The 21,299-nt window shown below is 46.9% G+C and overlaps 1 protein-coding gene and 1 pseudogene across 7 annotated transcripts in view; one reads left to right on the top strand and one right to left on the bottom strand.

Annotated features, from left to right (window-relative positions):
• Window positions 1-1,463: 1,463 nt before the first annotated feature.
• The window catches only part of ADD2 (adducin 2), an 89,483-nt gene continuing 69,647 nt past the window's right edge, over window positions 1,464-21,299 (bottom strand). For 5 of the 7 annotated variants that reach the window (XM_016155848.2, XM_016155831.2, XM_016155860.2 and 2 more), the window contains 7 exons: window positions 17,194-17,370; window positions 13,611-13,868; window positions 12,684-12,803; window positions 11,560-11,649; window positions 9,469-9,616; window positions 7,918-8,043; window positions 1,464-3,915 (listed from right to left, as the gene is read on the bottom strand). In XM_016155848.2, coding sequence (XP_016011334.1) covers window positions 3,608-3,915; window positions 7,918-8,043; window positions 9,469-9,616; window positions 11,560-11,649; window positions 12,684-12,803; window positions 13,611-13,868; window positions 17,194-17,370 — 1,227 coding nt within the window. In that variant the 3' untranslated portion in view covers window positions 1,464-3,607. The other 2 variants (XM_016155870.2, XM_036224597.1) reach the window with 2 other exon arrangements.
• On the top strand, window positions 12,014-12,131 carry LOC118606050 (annotated as a pseudogene).

Raw genomic sequence — 21,299 nt, forward strand, 5'->3', positions numbered from 1 at the left:
CACTGGGACCAGGCGTGTCTCTCTGTAACCGTATCTCCCTCTGCTTCCGCACCCTTGCCCCTCTTCCTGTGGAACAGCCTCATAAACTTCCCGGCTCAGCCAGCCACAGCACAGCTGATCAGTTCCACTTTCTCGTTCCTTTACTGCAGCATACCCAAGCACAATGGCTTTGCTCAAAATGAACCCACTGCCTACCACTTCTGAGCTCTCCATGTAGATATTTTCTCCAGACAGATACTGGTCCAAGTTTTCACCCTACTTTTATCCAGAGCCAAAGACCATGGCCCCTCCTGTGACCCTAAAAACCCATGGCTCTGTTTAGACCACACACCTCAACTGCATCCAGTGTCTGGCCTCAAGCCTGGAGCTGAGTGTGCCCCATCCGCCATGTACACAGGAAGAAGAAATTTGCAGAATGACTCAAAAGTTCTCCCAGCAACTCTATACTAGTCAGAATAGAATTGGAAACTCTAAATACTAGCTCTTCGAATATTTCCTTCTCCTTGTCTAAATCTCTTAAGAGGCCTTATCCAAATAATTTGATGGAAATAAATTCTGTGCTGGAAGCTCACTATTTGCAATAAAGGAAAATGTAGTGTAAGGCAGGACATGAACCCGGTTTAGTACTGATGTTTCAGAAAGGCCTCATTATGAGGCAGTCTCCCACGCGGCCACTCCATTAGACCATTTTCCACACAGCCATCAGAGTTTTCCTAAAGTCCAAGCCTGATCATGACTCAGCAGCTCCAGCCCCCTGACACCATAAAGCCTAGCCTCCCCAAGCTTTCTCCAAGCTAATGATCCAGCCCTGCCTACCTGGGAAACGAACCACGCCTTCCCTGCCCACCCCTCCCAGCTCACGCTCTGCAGGACGGAACTGCTCAGCGCACGCAGCACGCAGTTTCATGCTTCCATGCACTTGCACATGCTCTTCCCTCGTCACGGGATGTTCTGCCAACCCTTTTGTCCTCTTGGAAAATTTCTCTGTTTGAAAACCTAATTCCACCATCACTCCTTGCAAGAAGGTTTCTCTGGCCCAGAAGACAGTAAACCGTTGCTTCCTAATGCCACCTCTACACCCTCGCCCATTTCGTCACTTGTCTATGCGCCTCCTTTACTTAGGAACTTCCTGCAGGCTGGGACTAAGTCCTGCCCCCAGGCCTAGCCCATGATGCATGCTCATTCGTGTTTTTTAAATGCATGAATAATGAACAAATGGGTAAATATGAGCACAAATTACATAGCGTAAATTACAAGGAGGATGCCCAAATTCCAGCAAGCTCTGGCATTTTCACCTCAATGAGGCCTCATTGTTATAAAGGGAACAAAGAGAATTTGTTGAATGTAAAGAGTTAATCAAACCATCTCTGAGCTACAGCCAAACACTGGATACAAACAAATAGTTGTATCCACTCCACTAGTCTCTTAACCTTGCTTGCTACTGATTAGCCTAGTCACAATGATTATTTTAAATGTCAGTATAATGCCTGACATTTAATGAGTGCTTAACAAATATTGTGAAGGGATCAGTGAATGAATGTGAAATCTACTTTTTAAAAGAAGGCATCAAACGATTGGCTTTTCGAGGGATTTCTCATATCACAGACTTATCTGAGGCATCGATGCCCCTGTCAGGCTGTCCATCACAAGACCCAATCAGAAGGTAGAAGGAGAGGGGTCCGAGTGTGGGGGGTGCAGGGTAGAGGGGGTAGCAGTTGGGAATCTGCACTAGAGAGACACAGCTCTGGGTTTTCCGTAGTCATATGTTAGATTCCTTCCTTCTCAAGAAATAGCCCAATAATGAATGATATCTCCTGCCCCAACCAGAAGGCCCTTGCCTTTCCTTTGTCAGAGGTCCACACTGGCCTTGCCACAGTCCACGTTAACCAGGAACTTAACATGCACTGATGAGAGAGAACACAGGTAGTTTCCTGACTTCATTTCCAGTGCTGCTTTCTACAGTAGAGACCAGCCACGGAAATGGTTCCTGGACTGAAACCACCATCCTTGGGGATTAACGTTTTCTGATCTCCATAGCTGTTAAGAGCAAAGGCTCTGGACTCAGACTGACTTAGTTAAATCCAGGCTTTGGATCTCTCTAGCCAAGTTACCTGGAAAAAGTCAATTATCCTTTTGGGGGCTCAGTTTCCTTACCCATAAAGTGGGAATAATCTTCTCTACAACACAGGATTATCATGAGGGTTAAAGGATATAATGTGTGTAAAGCCTGAACAGAATCTCTCTATATATATGTAATAAGTGCTCGAACATGAAAAACTATGATTAAAAACTTTCAAAAATACTTTTACAATAATCAGGACAGAAAGGGAAAATATCCTTTGAAGACACGGTGCTTTAAAGAGAATGGATTGTCTATTTAGGAGCCAACAATGCTCATTAAACAATGCCCCATGTAAGAATATGAAAATATAGTGTTGGCATTTGAAACAATAGCCGTGGCTATTATCAGGCCCCAGGATGAACAGACAGTGACAGGGCCGGGGACAGCCACGCATTTCTCTGATTAATCCTGAAGGGCTCATCTCATTCTCTGCCGGACCCAGAGTGACTGAGTTGGAACCCAAAGAAGCCAAGGTCAAGGTGCCAAGGGTTCCAATCTGTGAGCCAGTTCTCCTGGGTTTGAGGGAAAGTCAGGGGACACCTGACTGCTGGACAGGAGTGAGACGAGTAGAGCCACATCACTGTCATGCAAAGCTAGAAAAGCATAGCATTCCCTCTGCTGTTTTTGATCCTCCTTATTTACCCTACAGCCAACAGAAGATCTAAATTTCTCCAAATTTCTGTCCTGAGCACAACTATTTTCTGAGCTAAATTTGGTTTTACTTTTGAAGCGCCTGAGATACACTAATTGAATGGGTCAAGTTCCTGGCTTCTTATATTGATGACGTTATCTCCCATTCTATGGCTGGCTTGGCTTGTCCTTCCTTATGTGTGCCAATTGCTGTAATTCTTCCATCCGTCATTTAGGAGGTTCCATGAAGAAAGCTCAGAGTTAGTGATTGGGGAAGCACAAGCTAAGCCATCAGCCCTTGGGAACAAAGATAAACTTCTGGTGGTGGGGACAGGTCAGTTTGTTTGATTAGTATGAGCAGCAAGGCAGGGACCCTATGAAAAAGAGAAGAGAGACTTCTAAACATAGTGATAGCTCCATCAGAGGAGATTGGGTTTCCGTAAGGAAAAGGATGTTGTTCAGGGGGAGCCTCGACCTGATTTAGTCTGAGCCTGTGAGAGCTTGTGGCCCACTCTGGCCCTCTTGCCCGGGGCTCAGATCAGTGGGCAGCACCCTCACGAAGGTGGCCCACAACTAGGCAGTGTTGTATAGTGGAGAGAGCCCTGGACTAGGAGCCAGGAGACCTAGATTCTAGTGCAGGCTCTGCCACTAACTACTGTGGAACCTTGGGAAAGTCACTTGATTTCTCTGAGGCAATTGTAAATGAGGGGTTGGTCAAGTGATCTCTATGTTCCCCCTCGGAGTGTGGTCCAGGGTCCTACTCTATCCTTCCTTGGCCCCTTGCTTCAGGGACAGAGATGGGAGAAAGGGACATGGGGAGACAGGACGCACATGGGAGCCCAAGGGTGCTACGAATCAGGACTCCACTTTCTCCTTCTTTTTGCTCTTTTTCAGGAAAGATGGGGTTCGGAATTTCTTTTTCTTCTTTGAGGGAGACTTGGAAGGTGAGCCCTCTGGGGACATTGGGCCGCTGGTGACCGACTCGGTTTTGTCCTTAGAGGTGTCAACATCCGTGTCGGCATTGGTGGTCATCTGGCTCAAGCCTTTGCTGAGAATTTCCTCTGCTGTCTGCTCATCCTCCCTCCCATTGACGACCACCCCTTCTGGCTGTGTTGTTTCGGGCTCTGTGGCGGCTTTGCTTGTTTCTGTCTTCTTAGCACCTTCTGGAAAAAGATTAAAAGATATGACCCATGAGCTGTCATTCAGGTGAGAGCTTCTACCTGGGGTCATAAGAGCCATTTCTAGGCAATTCTACCAAGTAAGTCTGCAGCAGTGGCTGACACTGCAGGGGTAGAGGGTAGGCAGGGGTCTCATCCGAACCTGTACCCCTTCCTCATAGCCTGCCCTGGGAACAAGCCCGTGGCAGGTCGGACTCTGGGCTCTTGACCATAAAAGTCAACAGGCAATGGTGTCCAAACATGGCAGGGGGCCTAGTAAGGGCCCAGTTCGAAGCTTTTCCAGGCATAGAACAAGGGAATAGACACAGGCGAGGACAGCGACTGGAGGAAGGGGGCGCCATGTCACATACAACTCAGCGGAGGCATCTAAGAACTACAACTGGTTCGGCTTCACTAATATGGCAATACGTGTTTTCATTCTCACTTCATTTCCTACACCAGTGAGGAACTTTGTAAGAATGGAGGGTATCTTCTCAGCAGGCAGAGAGGGGAAGGAAGAAGGAGCATGGGATCCCTGAGTGACACGAACCCTGTGTTTCTAAGATATAAGGATTAACTCAAAAAGGAAGGTACCTGGTTGGCCCGTTCTAACAGCCAGAGCCCCACCCCCCACTCCAGGTCTTTATCCTGCCTGGAGGGAACCTGTTAGGTGAGGCCCTACAACCACATGGAGAGAGACAGAGATGGAGACAGAGACAGAGATGATGATGATGATGATGATAGATAGATAGATAGATAGATAGATAGATAGATAGATAGATGATAGATGGATAGATGATAGATAGATAGATAGATAGATAGATAGATAGATAGATAGATGAAAGACAGAAAGATAGAGAGATAGATGATGGATGGTCCCAGCCATCCCAGTGTCCCTGCTGAGCCTAGCCTTCCAGCTGCCACCGCAAAGGCACCTGACATGTGAATGCGCCATCTCTGTAGTTCCAGTTGAGTCAAGCTCCCAAATGACTGCAGCCCCAGCTGACATCAGTGGAGCAGAAGAACCATCCCACTGAGCCCAGTCAACCCACAGAAGAACTAATTTCCATAAAACTAGTTTTTACTATTCACCATGATTTAATAATTCTCTATTGCTGCATAACAAACTACCCCAAAACTTAGAGGCTAACAGCAGCAATTGCTTGCAATCCTGAGAACATAGTGCATGAAGACAACTAATTTATCCAAGCATGTTATGAGGTCCTCTTATATTATGTAGCTCATTTTATCCCAATAACAATGGTGTGAGTTAGAAAGGGCAAGCGTTTGTGTGGTTCCTCCATTATGCAGTGTTTTGAAGTGACTTATTTGAGATGGGTAACTTAGTAAGTGGCAGAGCTGATTTCTGATGTTAAAGGCAGGGCTACTTCTTTGCAGGTGGAGCTGGTACTCCTGAGGGTTCATTGGGGGACAGAGTCAGCAGGGGCAAAGACAGTCAGGAGCTAGTCAAAGAGAAGGCAATGACAGAGATGGTCAGATGTGAAGGAAGAGGATTTGAAAGACTCTCCTTCAGAGAGGCTAACGAAGTAGGAGTCAGGGAGACCGATGAGGCGTGACACTGAGGTGACTCGGCACAAGAGGACCTGAGAGCATGGTGACACACAGTGAAAAAGCCATCCCTGATCTGATGAGTGTGTTACATGTGAAAGTGCAGATGCTGCTCGGAGGGTCAGCCCTGTCCACCTGGAGGAGCTGGGAAAGCCATTGGGCAGCTGGTCAAAGCCACCAACCCCACTCCCCACTGGTCACCCTAGGCAGCTACGGCTTATGCCCCATCATGCAGGGTCTGCTCCAAGGAGGCCCATGTTCCCCAGCTCTGTCTGTGTTACAGGAAGAGTCTTGGGGGGAAGACCTTCAGTTTTCTAAGAACGCAACTTTGGTGTGTTCCCCACAGGGGCACAGATCCGTACTGGAGAGAAGCAGCATCCTGCTGAAGTGCGGATGACGTCGAGTGGTGAGTGAGCAGTTATCCCACCCATCTCGCAGCCCTCCTCCTGCCCTCTGGCCCACTGAGCAGTAGAGGTTGCTTCAAGGGGCTCCTAGGAGCTAAAATGGAATCACCGGCCCTCGTCCCACTCCTGCCACGAGCCTCTTCTCCAGCCCAGACTTCCGTGCAGTAGGTACACATGCCCTGAGGGATGCTGAAGACGGGAGTCAAGCTGGGCGCTCTGTGCATCCCTATATGGCAGTTGGTCCCAAGATCATTCGGGTTCTGGCCCACAGCCCTAGAGGAGGCCATGGGCTCCTTGGAGGTACCCGAGCATTGGGAACAGGGATGCAGAGGTGCCCTAGGGCCATAAGTGCTTCGCCACGGGGAGTGCCCAGGAGCTGGCCCTAGTGCCCGTTCACCGTGGGCCCTGCTTCTTCCGGGTAGTGTGCCACGTGAGTCTTGGTGTGTGTTTGTGCATGGGCGTGTCCTATGTGTATATATCCTTCAGGGAAGCCTTGTCCATGCACAGCAAATGTGGAATTGGTCATGAATTTTATAGCCAGGAAACCTCCCGAAGGCAGGGTTGTGAGTTGCAAAAAAAAAAAAATGAAGAGAAATGTATTTCTTTTGAAAAGTCCTCCCTCCCCCATTGTGAGAGTTGGAGTGAGTTAGTAAACAGCCTCTCTATACTTACTACAGAGACAAGTATTCAGAATCGGAGGAAAGTCCTTTGATGAAGGCACAAATGGGAAGAGAAAGGAAGACGTTGTGGAGACAGGTCGACAACACCACCACGATGAGACACGATGAACACAAACAGGGGGGGACATCCACTTGGGGCTCCCGCCTCAAGCAGATCGGTTTCCTCGGGCAGCACCGGGCTGCGCGCAAGGCAGCGATTCACCTGCGGAGGGCGCTCAGGGCTTGGGCGTTCTAGCCGCTTCCACACAGGTGACCTTCCACCCGGGAGCGAGAAGACTCCCTGAGGCCACTAAGCCGCGGCTCCCTGCTCCCGGCATGGTGGTACACCACTCCCTGGCGAGGGCTCTGGGGGACCAGGGGAGGGTCGTTCATGCCCAGGAGTGATCCCAGGAGCTCATTAAAGACACTTTCATGATCTATGTGGAATGGGCTATAAAAGTATTATCTGTCATACATAGTATCAATCATAACCATAACTGGATCTTACATTTAAATCATGCTTTTACTCTTTCGATGTATACTTTCATCTCCAACTTCCCTTATACATATAAGAGCTTTAAAAAGGGAAAAATATTAGTAGCTCCATTTGATAGGCAAGGAAATTGAGGTACAAAGATCATTTGATATTCTCAAATTAGCAGCTGAGTTATTAGTTAGCAGTTGAATTGAGCCTAGAACTCAAATCTCGAAATTAGTAGCTAGTGAGGTGGTTCTCGACCTGGGCTACACAGCAGATTCACCTGGTGGGGTCTTAAAACTACAGGCTGCTTGCCTCCCCGGCCCCACCCCCAGCCCATTTAACTCAACAGCTGGTGGGTGGGACCAAGGCAGGCATCAGGGCTCTTAGACCACCTCCATGGGATTTCCAGGCACGAAGCCAAGAATGACCTCATCAGCCTCATCTGGGAACTTGTTGGAAATACAGTCTCAGGTCCCACCTGGACTTGCTGCCTCAGAATCTTCATTTTAACAAGATTTGTAGATGATCCTTGGGCATATTAAGGTCTGAGCAGTGGGCTGGTGCATCTGGAAAGGCCCACCGGCCAACCCAGCCTGAGTTAGAAGAGAGAGGCTCTGATCAGTCATTCACTTATTCCTCACTGCTTGGGCTGGGCCTAAGCTGTAAGGTGTATGGTCACAGCTTATGAATGGAACAAGTTTATTTTGGTAACCCCTATTTCGGATTCTCTAGAAATGGCAGAGGGAAAAGCTTTTCGGGTAGGGAGACAACACCTGTTGAAAGGCTGGGTCCCTGCAGGGTGCACGCCTGGCCCGCCTTCCACGCAGACCTCTTTCTCAGCCTGTGGATACATCTCTCTCCCTCCCGGCTGCTGAGCTCAGACTCACCGACTCACCATCTAAAGACTTGGAGGGAGAGACCACAGGACTCTTTGTCTCTGATTTTGCTGGGCTCTGTGCTGGAGAAGCAGGTGCAGACTTTACAGGTGAGCCAGGCTCCTCTGTGGCAGTTTCTTTCTCTCCTGAAAATACAGAAAACCACCTCAGGATAAAGGTCAAGCAGAAGAGAGATGGGCAGAGAGAGAGAGAGCACTAAAAAAATTCCATTCTTCTATTTGGTCCTCATTGCTCCTGCCTGTAGTTACCTGCTCCCCATCCTTTTGTTATTTCTGCTACATCCTGGGGATGCCAACAGGAGGAGTCAGAGTCATGTTCTGTTTCCTCCATCAAACATATCCATCGATGAAATATTACCCCTGACAAGGGCAGCAAGACTGCAGGAGAGTTTCCACCCATGATTTGTTGGCATGTAGCTCCTTTATTATTTAATTTATCTAATTTACATGTTCAATCCAAACAATGCCTAGGGATTCAGAGCACCATATTTTTCTATCTCCTTTTCAGTCGGCCCATGAAAGCTCCAAACAAGCCAGCAAGGGGTTTTCTAGTGCCCGCTTGGCACCCAGGAAGACAGCTGACTCTGGGTGGGGGGGAGGATGGTGGAGGAAGACCCTGCCCTGAGGGAATGAAAGCCTAGCCTGGTGGACAAAACTAAGAGCTGAGTTCTAGGTCTTAAGCCCTGATTGCGCTTGAGGCAAAGAGAAAGGACAGCGCAGTGTGGGGGTCGGGAGAGACAGAGCAGGCCTCTTAGCTGGAGGGGGTTTGAGGTGGAGCCTTCAGTGTAGATAACTTTGGATCAGGCTCTAGAAAGGGAAACCATGCTAGGAAAGGGCAAGGGTATGAACAAGGGCATAACTATCATGAGTATGAATGTCTTTCTAGGAGTCAACATGGAGAAGTGAGCTTAACTCGAGATTCTGAAATAAAGGAGTGAGAAAAAGACATAAAGAAGTCGGTTAGTGGAGAGTTTTGACTGCCAGGCTAAAAGGTTTGTAACAGATGTGACAGATAATAATTATCACTATTATAATTACCTTCTTATAGCTACCATTTATCTGGTATTTACTGACCTAAGCCATATTTATAGGCACTATTCTAAGCACTCTACAAGGATTAACTCTATACCCAGGTGAGAAGGTCAGAGGAGGTCCTGAGGACACCATGTAACATTAGGTACTGAGCAATAAGGGTCATCATTGTGATTAATAGTATTATGCTAGTAAGAATATTATTTGGTGATTGAGCAAGAAGGTACAATTGAGGCTAGGACAGAAAAGAGAGAGGATTAAAAATGAAAGCAAGAGGAGGCTAGATTGAGCCCTGAGGGCCGAGGAGGGAAGGCGTGGGTTCCAGGTCTGCTGGTTGCTCTGCGCGCTCGCGTGCGCGCGCGCGCTCTCTCTCTCTCTCTCTCTCTCTCTCTCTCTCTCTCTCTCTCTCTCTCTCTCTCTCTCTCTCTCTCTCTCTCTCTCTCTCGCCTCTCGCTACTCCCCCAACCCCCAAACCCTCCCCTCCACCCTGGGAGATCCTGAAGCACCAGGGTTCTTTACCTTCGAGTTCTAGTTTCTTCCTCTCCACCTCTTTCTTGTACTCCTCCAGCTCCTGGTCAGTGAGTTGGCTGAAGGGGTTGGGCACCGTCTCCTCTGACTCGTCTTTGGTGTCTGCTTCGCCCTTGGCCATCAGCTGGCTCTCTGTAGACTGAAAGTTAACCACAGTGTGTGTTGCTCTCTGATCGCCGGGGTTGGGGCCCAGGCCCGAGCTTCCTTTCAGACTCATGTGGCTGCCAGTGGTCTTGCTAGGGACAGCGTGGCATGCAGCTTCTTGGAAACAGCCCAGGGCCTCAGGGTAGGGCTGTTCCTTCCTCCCCATGGCTACCTCACCCCCAGACCCAGATTCTTTACAACAGCTTAGATGAATGCAGGGGGTCCACCCTCTGCCCCAGAAATAAAATCAAAGGATGCTCCCAAGCAGAAGGAAGACACACCTTTATTGCAGTCCCTCCTGTGGACGCTTGCAAGCCATCACTATACAGATACAGTCAGCGGCCCGAAGTCAGTCAGCCAAAACCCAGCCAGCGAAGCATCGGCTCAGTCGGCATCACACCAGCCGTTCCCCGCCCTGCACCTCCCACCCCCACAAAGCAGCACAAGCTACAGCACACAGCAGTAAAACAGACAGTGGCTTCGGCATTCTCAGTCCAAAGTGTTAGGCCTGTTTTGCACACAGTCATAAATTACAAGGGGACCAGGTCCTGAATCTCAGATCTTCAACCTGCCTAGACTGAAGGTCCCTGCAGGGACATTGACAAAAACACTGTTTCGCCACCTCCAAGGAGCCCCTAGCTCTTGGGAGCTCATCAGCTGGGTGAACTTGCGTAAGCTTCAGGAATTCTCTGACCGCTCTAGCTCAAGACAGGGACTAAAATTCAGACTCCATAGTCCTTTTTCCTAATCCAGTATCCTCATCTTAACCTTTGAGAATGCAGTGCTCTGGAGCTGAGGAGGAGCAAAGAAAGGGAAGCCCAGGGGGAGGTGGGCAGCTGGCCCGCACCACACATGCCTGGCCATCTTCCCCTGGCCCATCAGACCTCCTGATGAGGGGCTCGCAGGCTCCTCCCAAAAGAGGGGCAGCACTGGGCCTATCTTAAGCAATCATAGGTTCAAAAGACAGTCCAAGACCAGGAATCCAAGAAGAGGGACTCCAAGGAGAGCATTTGGTATAAACGGCAGAGTTTTTAACAGTTTTGCTCATTGTCTTGAACTCTCACCTCCCCCCAGTATCACGAGGTATTTCTATTCTTGACCCTGTGGCACATTTGGTGTTTCTCATCTTGGCCGAGTTGAGATGAGATGGAGGTGAGTGCGATGACATAACCTTCACATTTTGCCGGCCAATGGGCACCCACGCGCTGTGGGCTGCGGCCTGATCTGAAATCACTGCATCATATCAATTTGCTCAGCAGAGAAGATGGTTCCTGTATTTTCCCCCTTCTTGCTGCTAAGAACAATGCCATGCCCATTGCTAGTTTGTAGTGAGTGGCAGTGATTTCCAACACAAGCCAGAAGTCTGATCTTTACTCCTTTTGCTAAGCACTAGACAAACACTTCTATCTCAAGCATAGAAACGACAACTTTATACTTTATAACTCTCTGTGGGGGTGGGGGGGGGGGGCAACTACCTTCCCCTTCCCATTCCGTAGAAGCACTGGTCCTTATACACATGCCTCCCTTCAGAGAGCACATAAGCATCTTCCTACAGCTACAGGCTCATGATGCCATATCCACACAGAGGCCAGAAATGCTCAGGCAGGCAAGTCCGAGCAGCTGGGAGCTGCCAGCCACATTCCCCGCTTTGCAGGATTCTAAGAGATGGCAGAGCCGAGCTCCACGGGAGAAGCATGGAAGTCAGCCTCGCTCCCACGGGCAGGCTGGGCAGCTGCTGCCCGCCCAGTGCCCACAGGGGGTGATTAGACACTGTCCCCTGGGCCCCACAGCGTCTGTTTTGCAGCAAGAGCATCAGCACCCGAGATCACAGAGGGAAGTGGGCATGAGGACTCAGGGGTCCTGCTGCCCAGCCCCGGGCACTGAAGACCCGGGAGGCGCACGCGTTTCCCCTCCAGACAGGGGCTGCCTCTGCTGTACCGGGCTTCGGCTCTTCTCAGCAATGACGCTCGCCAGGAGCTGAGACTGGGGCCCTGCCGACTTCACATCTTGTCGGTTTTGTTCTCGAATCTGTGTGGAAAAGGAGGGGGAGAGTGAGCTCTCTGTTCAGTGTGAGTGTGGAGTGTGGGAAGGGCATTCCCGGGGCATACTGGTGTCCAGTGCGATTTGGGACTTGGGTCTAAAACAGTCCTCCAGCGGTTGGGTGCCTGTCTCCTTTATTTCTAACAGAATCTGTCATTCTGAGACAGTCTCCATGTCTGTTTCAGAGTGAATGAGCGGTTTATGTAAAATGCCAGATTCTCATTGACTCAGAGAAGGTAACTAACTATAGGAGGTGAAGAGTGAAAGGAGGCAGAGTCGATCCTTGAGGGACATCTCAAATTTTAATATTCCTAAGAAGCCGCTGAGGAGTTTGTTTAAAACGCAGATTTCAGTCTACGGCATGCCACCCTGAACAAGCCCAATCCCATCTGATCTCTGAAGCTAAGCTGGGTCGGGCCTGGTCAGTACTTGGATGGGAGACCACCTAGGAAGACCAGGTGCTGTAGGCATTAAAAAAATAATAAAATAAAATAAAATAAGATACAGATTTCAGGGGCCACCCACACCTATTGAATCAGAATCTCTTGAGGAAATGGGGGGTGACCCGGGAATCTGCATTTCAAACAAGCACTTCAGAGGGTCCTTAGACCAGCTGTTTTGTGAGTGTATGTGACCTACTGAAGGTGGTCTGCTACAACTTAAGTTTTTAACATAACATTAAAAATCTAAGTGAACTGTAAAGCAAAGGTGGAGAAATAAATATAAAAGATTTTGAAATCTTGAAAATGGGCCAAAAGGAAAATAGCATAGAATTAATGAAAACTCAATTTGTGGGCAGGTCTCTTAGACACACCTAATGCCTAAAGCAAACACCTCTCTGTGTAAGGGTTCCAGAGGACTATCAGTGCGGCACTTAGCACAGTGCCTGGAATAAGGCCAATGAATGGCAGGTTCTTTCGTACTCATAAGAGGTACCATGGGTTGTTGATAAGTCAGGAGCATCCTAGGAAACCAGCCTCCCCCCCGCATCCTTGAGGGACAAGAGATGGCTACCACTCTACCTTGTTTCGCATGTCCAGCACTTCTTGGGGGTCTGTATAGAGAGGCACAAATTGGTTTGGGTTTTCAATCCGTATCGGCATGCCACTGCTGGATTTCTCCACCTCGTCAGCCTTCATCCACTGAACACACACAAGGCCAGGTGGGTAAGGCAAAGGAATAAGACCCAGGTGTCCTCCCCAGTGGTCCGCCCCATGAGATCTGGGCCGACAGGCCTACATGGAAGGTCGGCAAGCCTATACATATATATTCTCTCCCTGGGGGCCTCTGTGATGTCTGTCTCCCAGAGCAGAGCTGGGCGACAAATGACCTAGCTGCCAAAAAAGATCCGGGTCAATAGCCATAAAGAACACTTAAGAGTAGGAATCAGATCCTCGGTAACCAGCAATGACAGATAGACAGTCACTTGAGCTTCGGTATTAGACAACTCAATGATGTTAATTTGCAAGGCTTTATTTTATTATTATTTTTTAATGAAGAGCTAGTCTATTTGGCTGCTAGCTACTTTAATGTTAATAAAAAATCAGTGAGTGTGTGTGCGTGAGGGGGGGATAATGTAATAGATAGAAATGTATATCCCACCCACCTCCTGGGTTTGCATCAGATGTGCAGTTTAAATGTTGGATACCCATCCTTGAACTTCCCAGAAGCCCCCTCTGGATGTGGGAACAAGAAGCAAACATCAACTGCTCCTGGCTCTCATGCTGCTAAGGGTGACCTGGTCCAGCCACCCTCTAGATCCAAAAACTCAGCGCGGAGGTATAAGAAAGAGGTGATCAGAGGTTCCATGGGCACAAAGAGCTGCTCCCAGATGTCCGATAAAGTCCTAATCAGAGTTTGTGCTAACATAGGCCCAAAGGAGACACATAGCCAGGCATTCTCCCCAACCCTGGCCTTCCCCATCAGGAGCCCCTCGCTGCCCGCCTTACTGTGGTCTTGGGCCGGGGGCTGCCCATGCTCCTCTGGACCTCGTCGGCCACGTTGACCCGCAGGTAGGTGTTGGGTGTGTTGAGCCAGCGGGTCTTCTCCTTTTGCTGCTTCTGGGCGTGCTGCCGCAGGGTGGGCACCGGGGCGCCATCCTCCTCGAACACGAAGGCCGTGACTGTGGCCGGAATCTCCACCTCACTTTTGTGTTTGGTTTTCTCTTGAACGAAGGGGTAACGGTAAGTGTAGCCTGTTCTATAACCCTAAAAAGGACAAAAAAAGAATCCACTGATTGTGGGGGAAACAGTCTCTATATGCCTGCTTGCCCACCCACACTCTAAATCCCCTTCCATCTAATGACTCATTTTAAACCTAATCTCCATTACACAACTAAGGCTTTGCTGCTTCTCCGCTGTATTTCAGAATTATTTCCTGTTTTGGTCTCCCACCCTCTCCCCTCCTCCACCCTAAACCCTCCCCTCCGCCTTGGGCTTATTGGGACCTTGTGGACCAGACAGAGTTCCTTACCCAAACAGAGCTCCAACTTTTCATCTCGTACAGTGTTCTCAAACCCACCTGCACATTGGAACCAGGTGGGAGCCTGAAAAATGCTGATGCCTGGGCCTACCTCAGAGCTGCCTGCATCACCAGATGGTGGTGTGGTCTGGCAAACAGGATTTTTAAAAGCTTCCCAGCTGGATTCGAATAGTCAGCCTCCCTTCCTCCACCCTGAGGCTTCTTAAATATTTTCCTCTCAGAACTCCCAAATCTTACTCAAGGACACTCCTATCTCCTAAGCAAGACTATGTCTCACAAAAGGAGAATGGACTGCTGCTCAGTGAGAAAGAATACTCAGGAATCTTGGCAGCTGCGAAGCCATTCTCAGCTTCTTCTCTAATTCTGTTTTCTCTAATTCTGTTTTGCTCTCTTTTGGATTACTAGTAAAGTTAGATGTTTTTAATTACACTGGATGGCCACTTGAACCTCTTCCTTTGTAAACTATGCTCTTGATTCATTTTTCTATTGATATGTTTTTCTTTCTCACGTTGATTTATAATGTTTCTTTTTTTATTAAGGATTTTAATCTTTGACTGTCACAGATTTGCAAACATTTTCCCCCATAGTTTGTCTTTTAGCTTCGTTTAGGGTTGAGGGAATGGTTTAGAAAATGCACATTTTGAATTTTAATGTAATGATATCTATTAATATTCATCATCATGATTTCAGACTTTCCTGCCATGCTCACAAGGTCTTCCTCAGCACGAGACCATCACAAATATTAATCTACGTTTTTAATATCAATATGAGTTTGTTTTATTTGTTTAAATCTTTGATAAATCAGGAATTTATCTTGTTGAAAGGTAAGAGGTAGCAATCCGTGTTAGTTTTATTCTCTAAATGGCTAGCAGTCTATCTTTTTCCCACTGCTTTAGAAGATGCCTGTGTGCTCTGTGTCGATTTCTCACATATTTGGGATCTGCTTCTGGATCCTCTAAGCTGCCGCACTGTTCGCCTGTCCATTCTGCACTAGTGCTCTTCCATTCAGTCGCTCAGGTTTTATCACGCTTTACCGTGTGGTGGGACACGCACCCCGAATTACTCTTCTCTGTGTAGGGTTTTCCTCACCATTCTGAATTTCACCACGAAGAATTTTTAAAGGAATTATATTGAATTTATTGGTTAATTTGGAAAAGTGATCTCTTTATCCTATGGAAGCTTTCTAACCAAAAATAAATTACAGTTTTTCACTGATTTCGGATTTTCTCTGATGCCTCTTCGTAAAGCTATGTGGTTTTCTTTAAATGGGCTCTGCTTAATGCTTTATGATTTTGTTGCATTTGCAAATGGAGTTATTGTCTCCCATTATTATATTTTCAAATATATTATGTGTTAAAATATTTTTAAAACCTACTAACTTTTGTTTGCATTTTCATATGACCACTTTAAAATGCACTAATTATTTCTAATATTACTTTCAGTTGACTCTTTTGGACTTTAAGTCATATAACCACACTATCTACAAAAATTATAATTTTGTTTCCTTTGTAATATTTATACCTCTTATTTTTATGACTCCCTGCTTTGGATTGAGTTCCAATTCTATTCCAGAACAATATTAAATAACAGTGCTGAGAGCAGGAGTCATTATTTTGTTTCAAAACTCAATAGATCGCTTCTCAGCCTTTTGGCTAAGATCAAGTGTAAAATTTAATGGAAATACTTCTAGTGTTTGGCCATAATATTGGCTGATGTTTTGAGAAAAGTCATTTTAATTATTGTTATATAAGTGTCTTCTTGTTCTACTTAACAGCTATTATTTTTATAAATTGATACTAAATTGTTGTCCACTGCCTTTTATATTTATTAAAATGATCAAAAGGTTTTTATCCCTAGAATCATTAACATTATAAAACATACTTAAAAGGCTGATAATATTAAGCCTTCCTTGAGTACCAGGAATGAACCCTCTCTTGGTTATTGTGTATTGTTATCCTGATGTTATGCTGCATACTATTTGTTAGTTTTCATGCAGTATTTTTCATCAACTCCAAGTAAGATTGCTCTATGTTATAATTGTTATTGTCTGTCTTTCATTCTTCTCTGAGAAAGATTAAAATAACATAAGAATTGTCTGTTTCTTAAAGAGTTGAAAGAAGTCCTGTATGAAACCGGCTGGTTCAAGTGCTTTATTTAGGCATAGACTATTCAGCATGCGAATGCTAATGAGAGTTGTATTTTCATTGTGGATTGTATCTTTCATCACTATAAAGTGACCCTCATGGTCAGCCTGGTAATGAGGTGGAGTTGATTAGGAGGAACTGGAGGCAAAGAGGAAAGTATTGATTATCACGATGACCCAAGCACAATGAGGAGAGACCAAGACAGCAGCAGTGGTGAGGGATGAATTAGATATGGGAATGCTACAGAGCTAGGTCTCATCTTTCACTATTAGCAATCTAAGAAGTTAAGAGTCTCTTCTTCCTGCATTAGCTCCTCGTGTATGGTATAAGCTTTCCTCTCGTTCTTGAATTGTCTCCCACTTACGTGTCATGTCATCAACTAAATAGTTAGCTTCTAGAAGAAAGAACGTCTTAAAATTCTTTTGCATCCTTTAAATCCCACTCCTAGACACTTCCCAGTTAACTCTTGTAATGACCGATTTACTCAATTATTATAATAGCATATTGTCATGATGCTGCTCACCAGGAATAATGAAATTGGTGGTATTATGTATTTTATGCATTAAAAAACTAACTACAAAAGAGTGAACTAATTCGCACTATTAGAGGTTCTGCGGTTCTGATTTTTACTGTATTACTACTTCCCTTACCAACCAATATCTTCTTACCCCGTTTCCAAAGAGCACTCTGCAGGTATGACATTATAGCCCTGGGAAGGGGATGGCAAAGGCCACCTTGATTATTATTAGAATGACCACAAATTCTAAGTTAAGCTGCCAATCAATGAGGCTTTAACAAAATAACTGTGATGCTGGCAATTCTGATGCCCACCTACTGCCTCATGCCGACTGGTTCTGGTGCTAAGCCTTAATGGACTGGCCTCAAAGGATAATGGCAGGAGACTCACCAGGTTGTCCAGCATCCTCATGAGGGCCTCAAACTCATGCTCCCCCAGTCGGCTCTTCTGCATGGGCCCAAAGGTGCTCCCCGCCCATTGCACAGAGCCCACCTCATGGGGCCGGTGCTTCTCTTGCTCCAGGAGGATGAGGTTCTCCACTCCCCCGGCACTGGACAGAGCGGACACCTGTGGTGAAGAGCAGAGAGCCCTGAGCTTGTGTGTGTGCACGCACATGTGTGTGTTCATGTGCATGTACACACATACCCATGCACTTACCTCTGTGTGTGTGTGTAACGGAGAGTGGGGATTAGGGAAGACTATAAACAAAAATGGTTGGAAAGCTAAGCTGCATTTGTCTTTTTCCCCCCAGAGGAAAGCCACCCCAAACTTGTTGTGTGCACACATTTCCAAGGAAAGAACTATTAGCAGTTTCTTTCTCAATGTCAGTTTTTAGAGACTATAGAAAAGGAGGACACAGCAAGTGTTAAACCTTAAGAATAAAACAATACAGAGGACTGAAAAGTTATGTGGGGGACAGACCAACTTCAGTGTCTGATTACTTCTGGGGAGACTGGGAGGATAGGATCGAAAGGACTCCGAAGCGGACTTGCAGTCTTGCTTGTAATATCTTATTTCTTCAAGAGGAGAAGATCTGAAGCACGAAGGCCATTAATACTTGTTAAGTCTGAGAAGTGGGTAGCAGGTGTATACTATTATGTTATTCTTTGCATTTTTCTGTATGTTTGAAATATTTCCCTTCTTTTAAAAAAAAGTCACTTGAAAGAAACAGGCTAGCTTCTAGACCAATGAAATATGAGGTAGCCTGATGGACTGAATTAACAAATCTAAAGAATGCATCCTCTACGATGAGGTTTCTCAGTCAAGGAAACCAGGAAGGAGACAGATGAAAAGCTGACTATGCACAGCCCAGTATTATGCAGGGTGAGGCAGCTTTCACCAACCAACTTAGAGTGGAACTTAGAGTGTTCGTCTCACTGTCAAGGCTTCCGGAGGAGGAGGAGGGAACCATACAGGTGGTCGCCAGCAATAGACCTGGAGTATTAGGGCAAGAGGTATGTGTACACAGCAGGCGATTTTAGCATGTTCCTAATAAACATTCATTAATTTAACTAATCTTCTTATTATCTAATTCCATGCTCATCTAACAGTATATTTTATTCACTCCCAATGTCTGTCACTCAGATATAATTGGCCATAATTTATTTGGCTTTCTGGGCAAGTCCAGCTACAGAGAGCAGCTGAGCCGAGAGTTCTGCGCTATGCCCCAATGCACTGGCATCCTGATTAACATTTGGATGGTCCATGCAAGCCTGCTTATTACAGGGGAATAGCTCCTATTACACAAACCTTCAGAATTTCAGTTTTTGTGATAGCTTTTTTTTTTTTTAACTGAAAATAAAAGGATGCAGTCTTGCTGGTGAACACATGATCCCATGAGGGTCTGGGACACACCCTACCTAGTCTGTATTAAATTCACCAGTGTAACAAACGGGCCCTATGAGACTTCATGGAGGTCAGCCAGGCGACCTTCTCAAGATGACCTCATCACCCTGTGCAGGGGAGAAAGCTAGAACACTATATTCTACACCTTCTTTATCCAAGACATATGTCCAACGGATGGCTACATTTTTAACTTAAAAAGATGACTCCACATCCTGGCAAAGATGGAGACCTTAGAGGTCATTTATTCCTTCCTCCCACCACAGTAAGAGTCCCTGTCTGATAATCCTAGAAGGTAGTCGACTCCACGCTTGGGGAGGCAGCCTACTGTACTGTCGTCCAAATGTTAGAAGGGTCACAGTGAGTTGATACAGATTTATAGGGAATTGAAATCTACTGGTCCAAAGTCTGCCCTCTGCTGCCATGTTTTCTAATTCTGAAGTCCCTTACACCCTGCTCTGAGTCTGCATGTTCCCTTAAAGATACTGAATTCCATCTGGCTGATCAGTTTACCTAGATCATCCTGCAACTAAATCTGGCCAAGGCAGGGCTCCAGCCTGGGACCTGAAGTGCCAGCTCCCTGAAGGGGATCCTGGCCTGTTGGCCAACCTCTTCCACTGACCCCTACTGTCCCGAGCAGCAGTGCAATGCGACGTAGTGTTTAAGGACACAGACTCAGGCACCAGTGCTGCCTGCACTGGAATTCTGGCCTGCCCCTTGCTCGCCGTGTGACTTTGGGCAGTTGTTTAACCTCTCTGTGCCTTAGTTTTCCTCATCTATAAAATGAAAACAGTAGTACATACCTCATGAGGATTGTTGAAGATATTTTCAAAGCATTTAGAATAGTGCCTAGTACATATAAAGCACCATATAAATGTTTATGAGAAATAAATCATGAGGTTTTACCATGAAAGGCTAAGAAACAATATCCCCTGAGGACTGGTCATCCATGGAGGAGGAGAGAAATGCCCACAAGAGCTGCCTCCTCCCATCTCCCTCTTTCCCTCATCGGTTTCCATGGTGATGGGTAGCAGATGCAGAAGAACTGCCTGAGCTTCTTACCATCTGCCTGTAAGCAGAGCAGGGAGCTGCCTTTCTCAGCTGGGGTTGACCCAATTTCCTGGAACCCCTAACTGAAGGGGGGTAAAAAGAAAAATATCCCAAGAGAATAAAATAGGCTCTGAGCCTTGAACCACTAAAATGACCACAGTTGCATTTGCTTATTTGCCAAGGTCACCAATGGAGAAAACTAAACCCACAATGGAAAGAGAACTTCAATGTTGGCAATTCAACAAAAAACGACCCGGCTGGATGCTGCAATTCCAACAGCACCTGCAAACTGCCAGTACGTGGGACCTTCCATGCTTTAAAACACCCACACCTGATCTTGCTGGGTTGTCTTTCACACCTTCCAGTTTCATTTCTCTCTCTAGAAGCCTTCCTACTCCACCAGCTAAAAGAAGCCACTGGAGCTTTTCTGGGGGTTATCTGCCACCATCGCCTGATGTACTTTAACAAGGTCACAGCAAACCCAGTCCTGACTAAAAAGAAAGTGGCAGCAGGCAGGGCCAAGAGAAACAGCTAGGGGGCTCTGCCCTTTTATCTCTGCAGTTACTAGATGGCCTTTGGTTAAATTATTCGGTGGCCATTTCTGAAGGTCTGGAGGCTGGGAGAGACACACTTCACTATGAGGGGGACATGGGCATCTCTCTCCATTCATTCTTAGGGCTGTCCTGTCTTTGCAAAGAAATAATAACAGCTTTCTCATGGAAGCTTCTTCTCAGAAGGAAGATGAAGAATTCTTAAGAGCTCAGATGTAGGGAAGGGAGAGTGGGCATATTCGAGGCTCTGTCAGGTTCTAACACCAGTCAGGGGTCAGAGCTCAGGGCTGGCATCCCTGGTTGAGGGCAGGAAAGCTACCACATTAGAAAGGTACCTCCTTGGTCCTGTTCCACCTTCTCCATACTCTCCTGTTCTGACCACTACTGTTGGTTTTCTGGGGGGAAGGAGGGGGTAGCCTCATACCACCTCCTCTAACACATCTTCATCACTGACTTAACAACTATCCCTAACATATTTCTTTTAAAACATTGAGAAAGGTATAATTTAGAGCCTCTACTAGTGATACTTCTGGGATAAGCCCCTTCTTCCCCACAATTCTCAAGAGGAAGGCAGGCCTTCTTACTGGGGCGCTGCTTGCCCAGACCCGCCAGGAGAGGGCAGACAGGACACCAAAGGGCCCTGCAGAGAGCTGACTCCCTCTGGAGCAGCGAGACTCCTCTTCTGTCAACTGGGTCCCAAAAATACCATCAGCAGCACCTCTCCTTGTCTGAATGGCTGTCCTCATGAGAACCCTATAGGCATCCACATCTGCAGTTGAGGAGATGGGGGCCTCACGGAGAGCAAGTCCTCAACCCAAGGAACACAGCTAAGAACTGAGAAGGATGGAGCCCGGTCAGCTATTCGAAGCCCCCTCCTCACCCCTGATGTCTTACCACACTGAAACGAACATGTGCTTGGCTTATGCAACACCACTTATTTGATAAAGCTATAAAATTTGTTTCTGTTTACCTGCCGCTTCTTCATCAACTCCTCTAGGGGTCCCATGACCACTGATGGTCCCCACCTGCCCTGCACTCCATCTCTTATTGGTT

The sequence above is a fragment of the Rousettus aegyptiacus genome, unplaced genomic scaffold (genome assembly GCF_014176215.1).
Source record: "Rousettus aegyptiacus isolate mRouAeg1 unplaced genomic scaffold, mRouAeg1.p scaffold_m13_p_7, whole genome shotgun sequence".
In the NCBI taxonomy this organism is placed as follows: domain Eukaryota; kingdom Metazoa; phylum Chordata; class Mammalia; order Chiroptera; family Pteropodidae; genus Rousettus; species Rousettus aegyptiacus.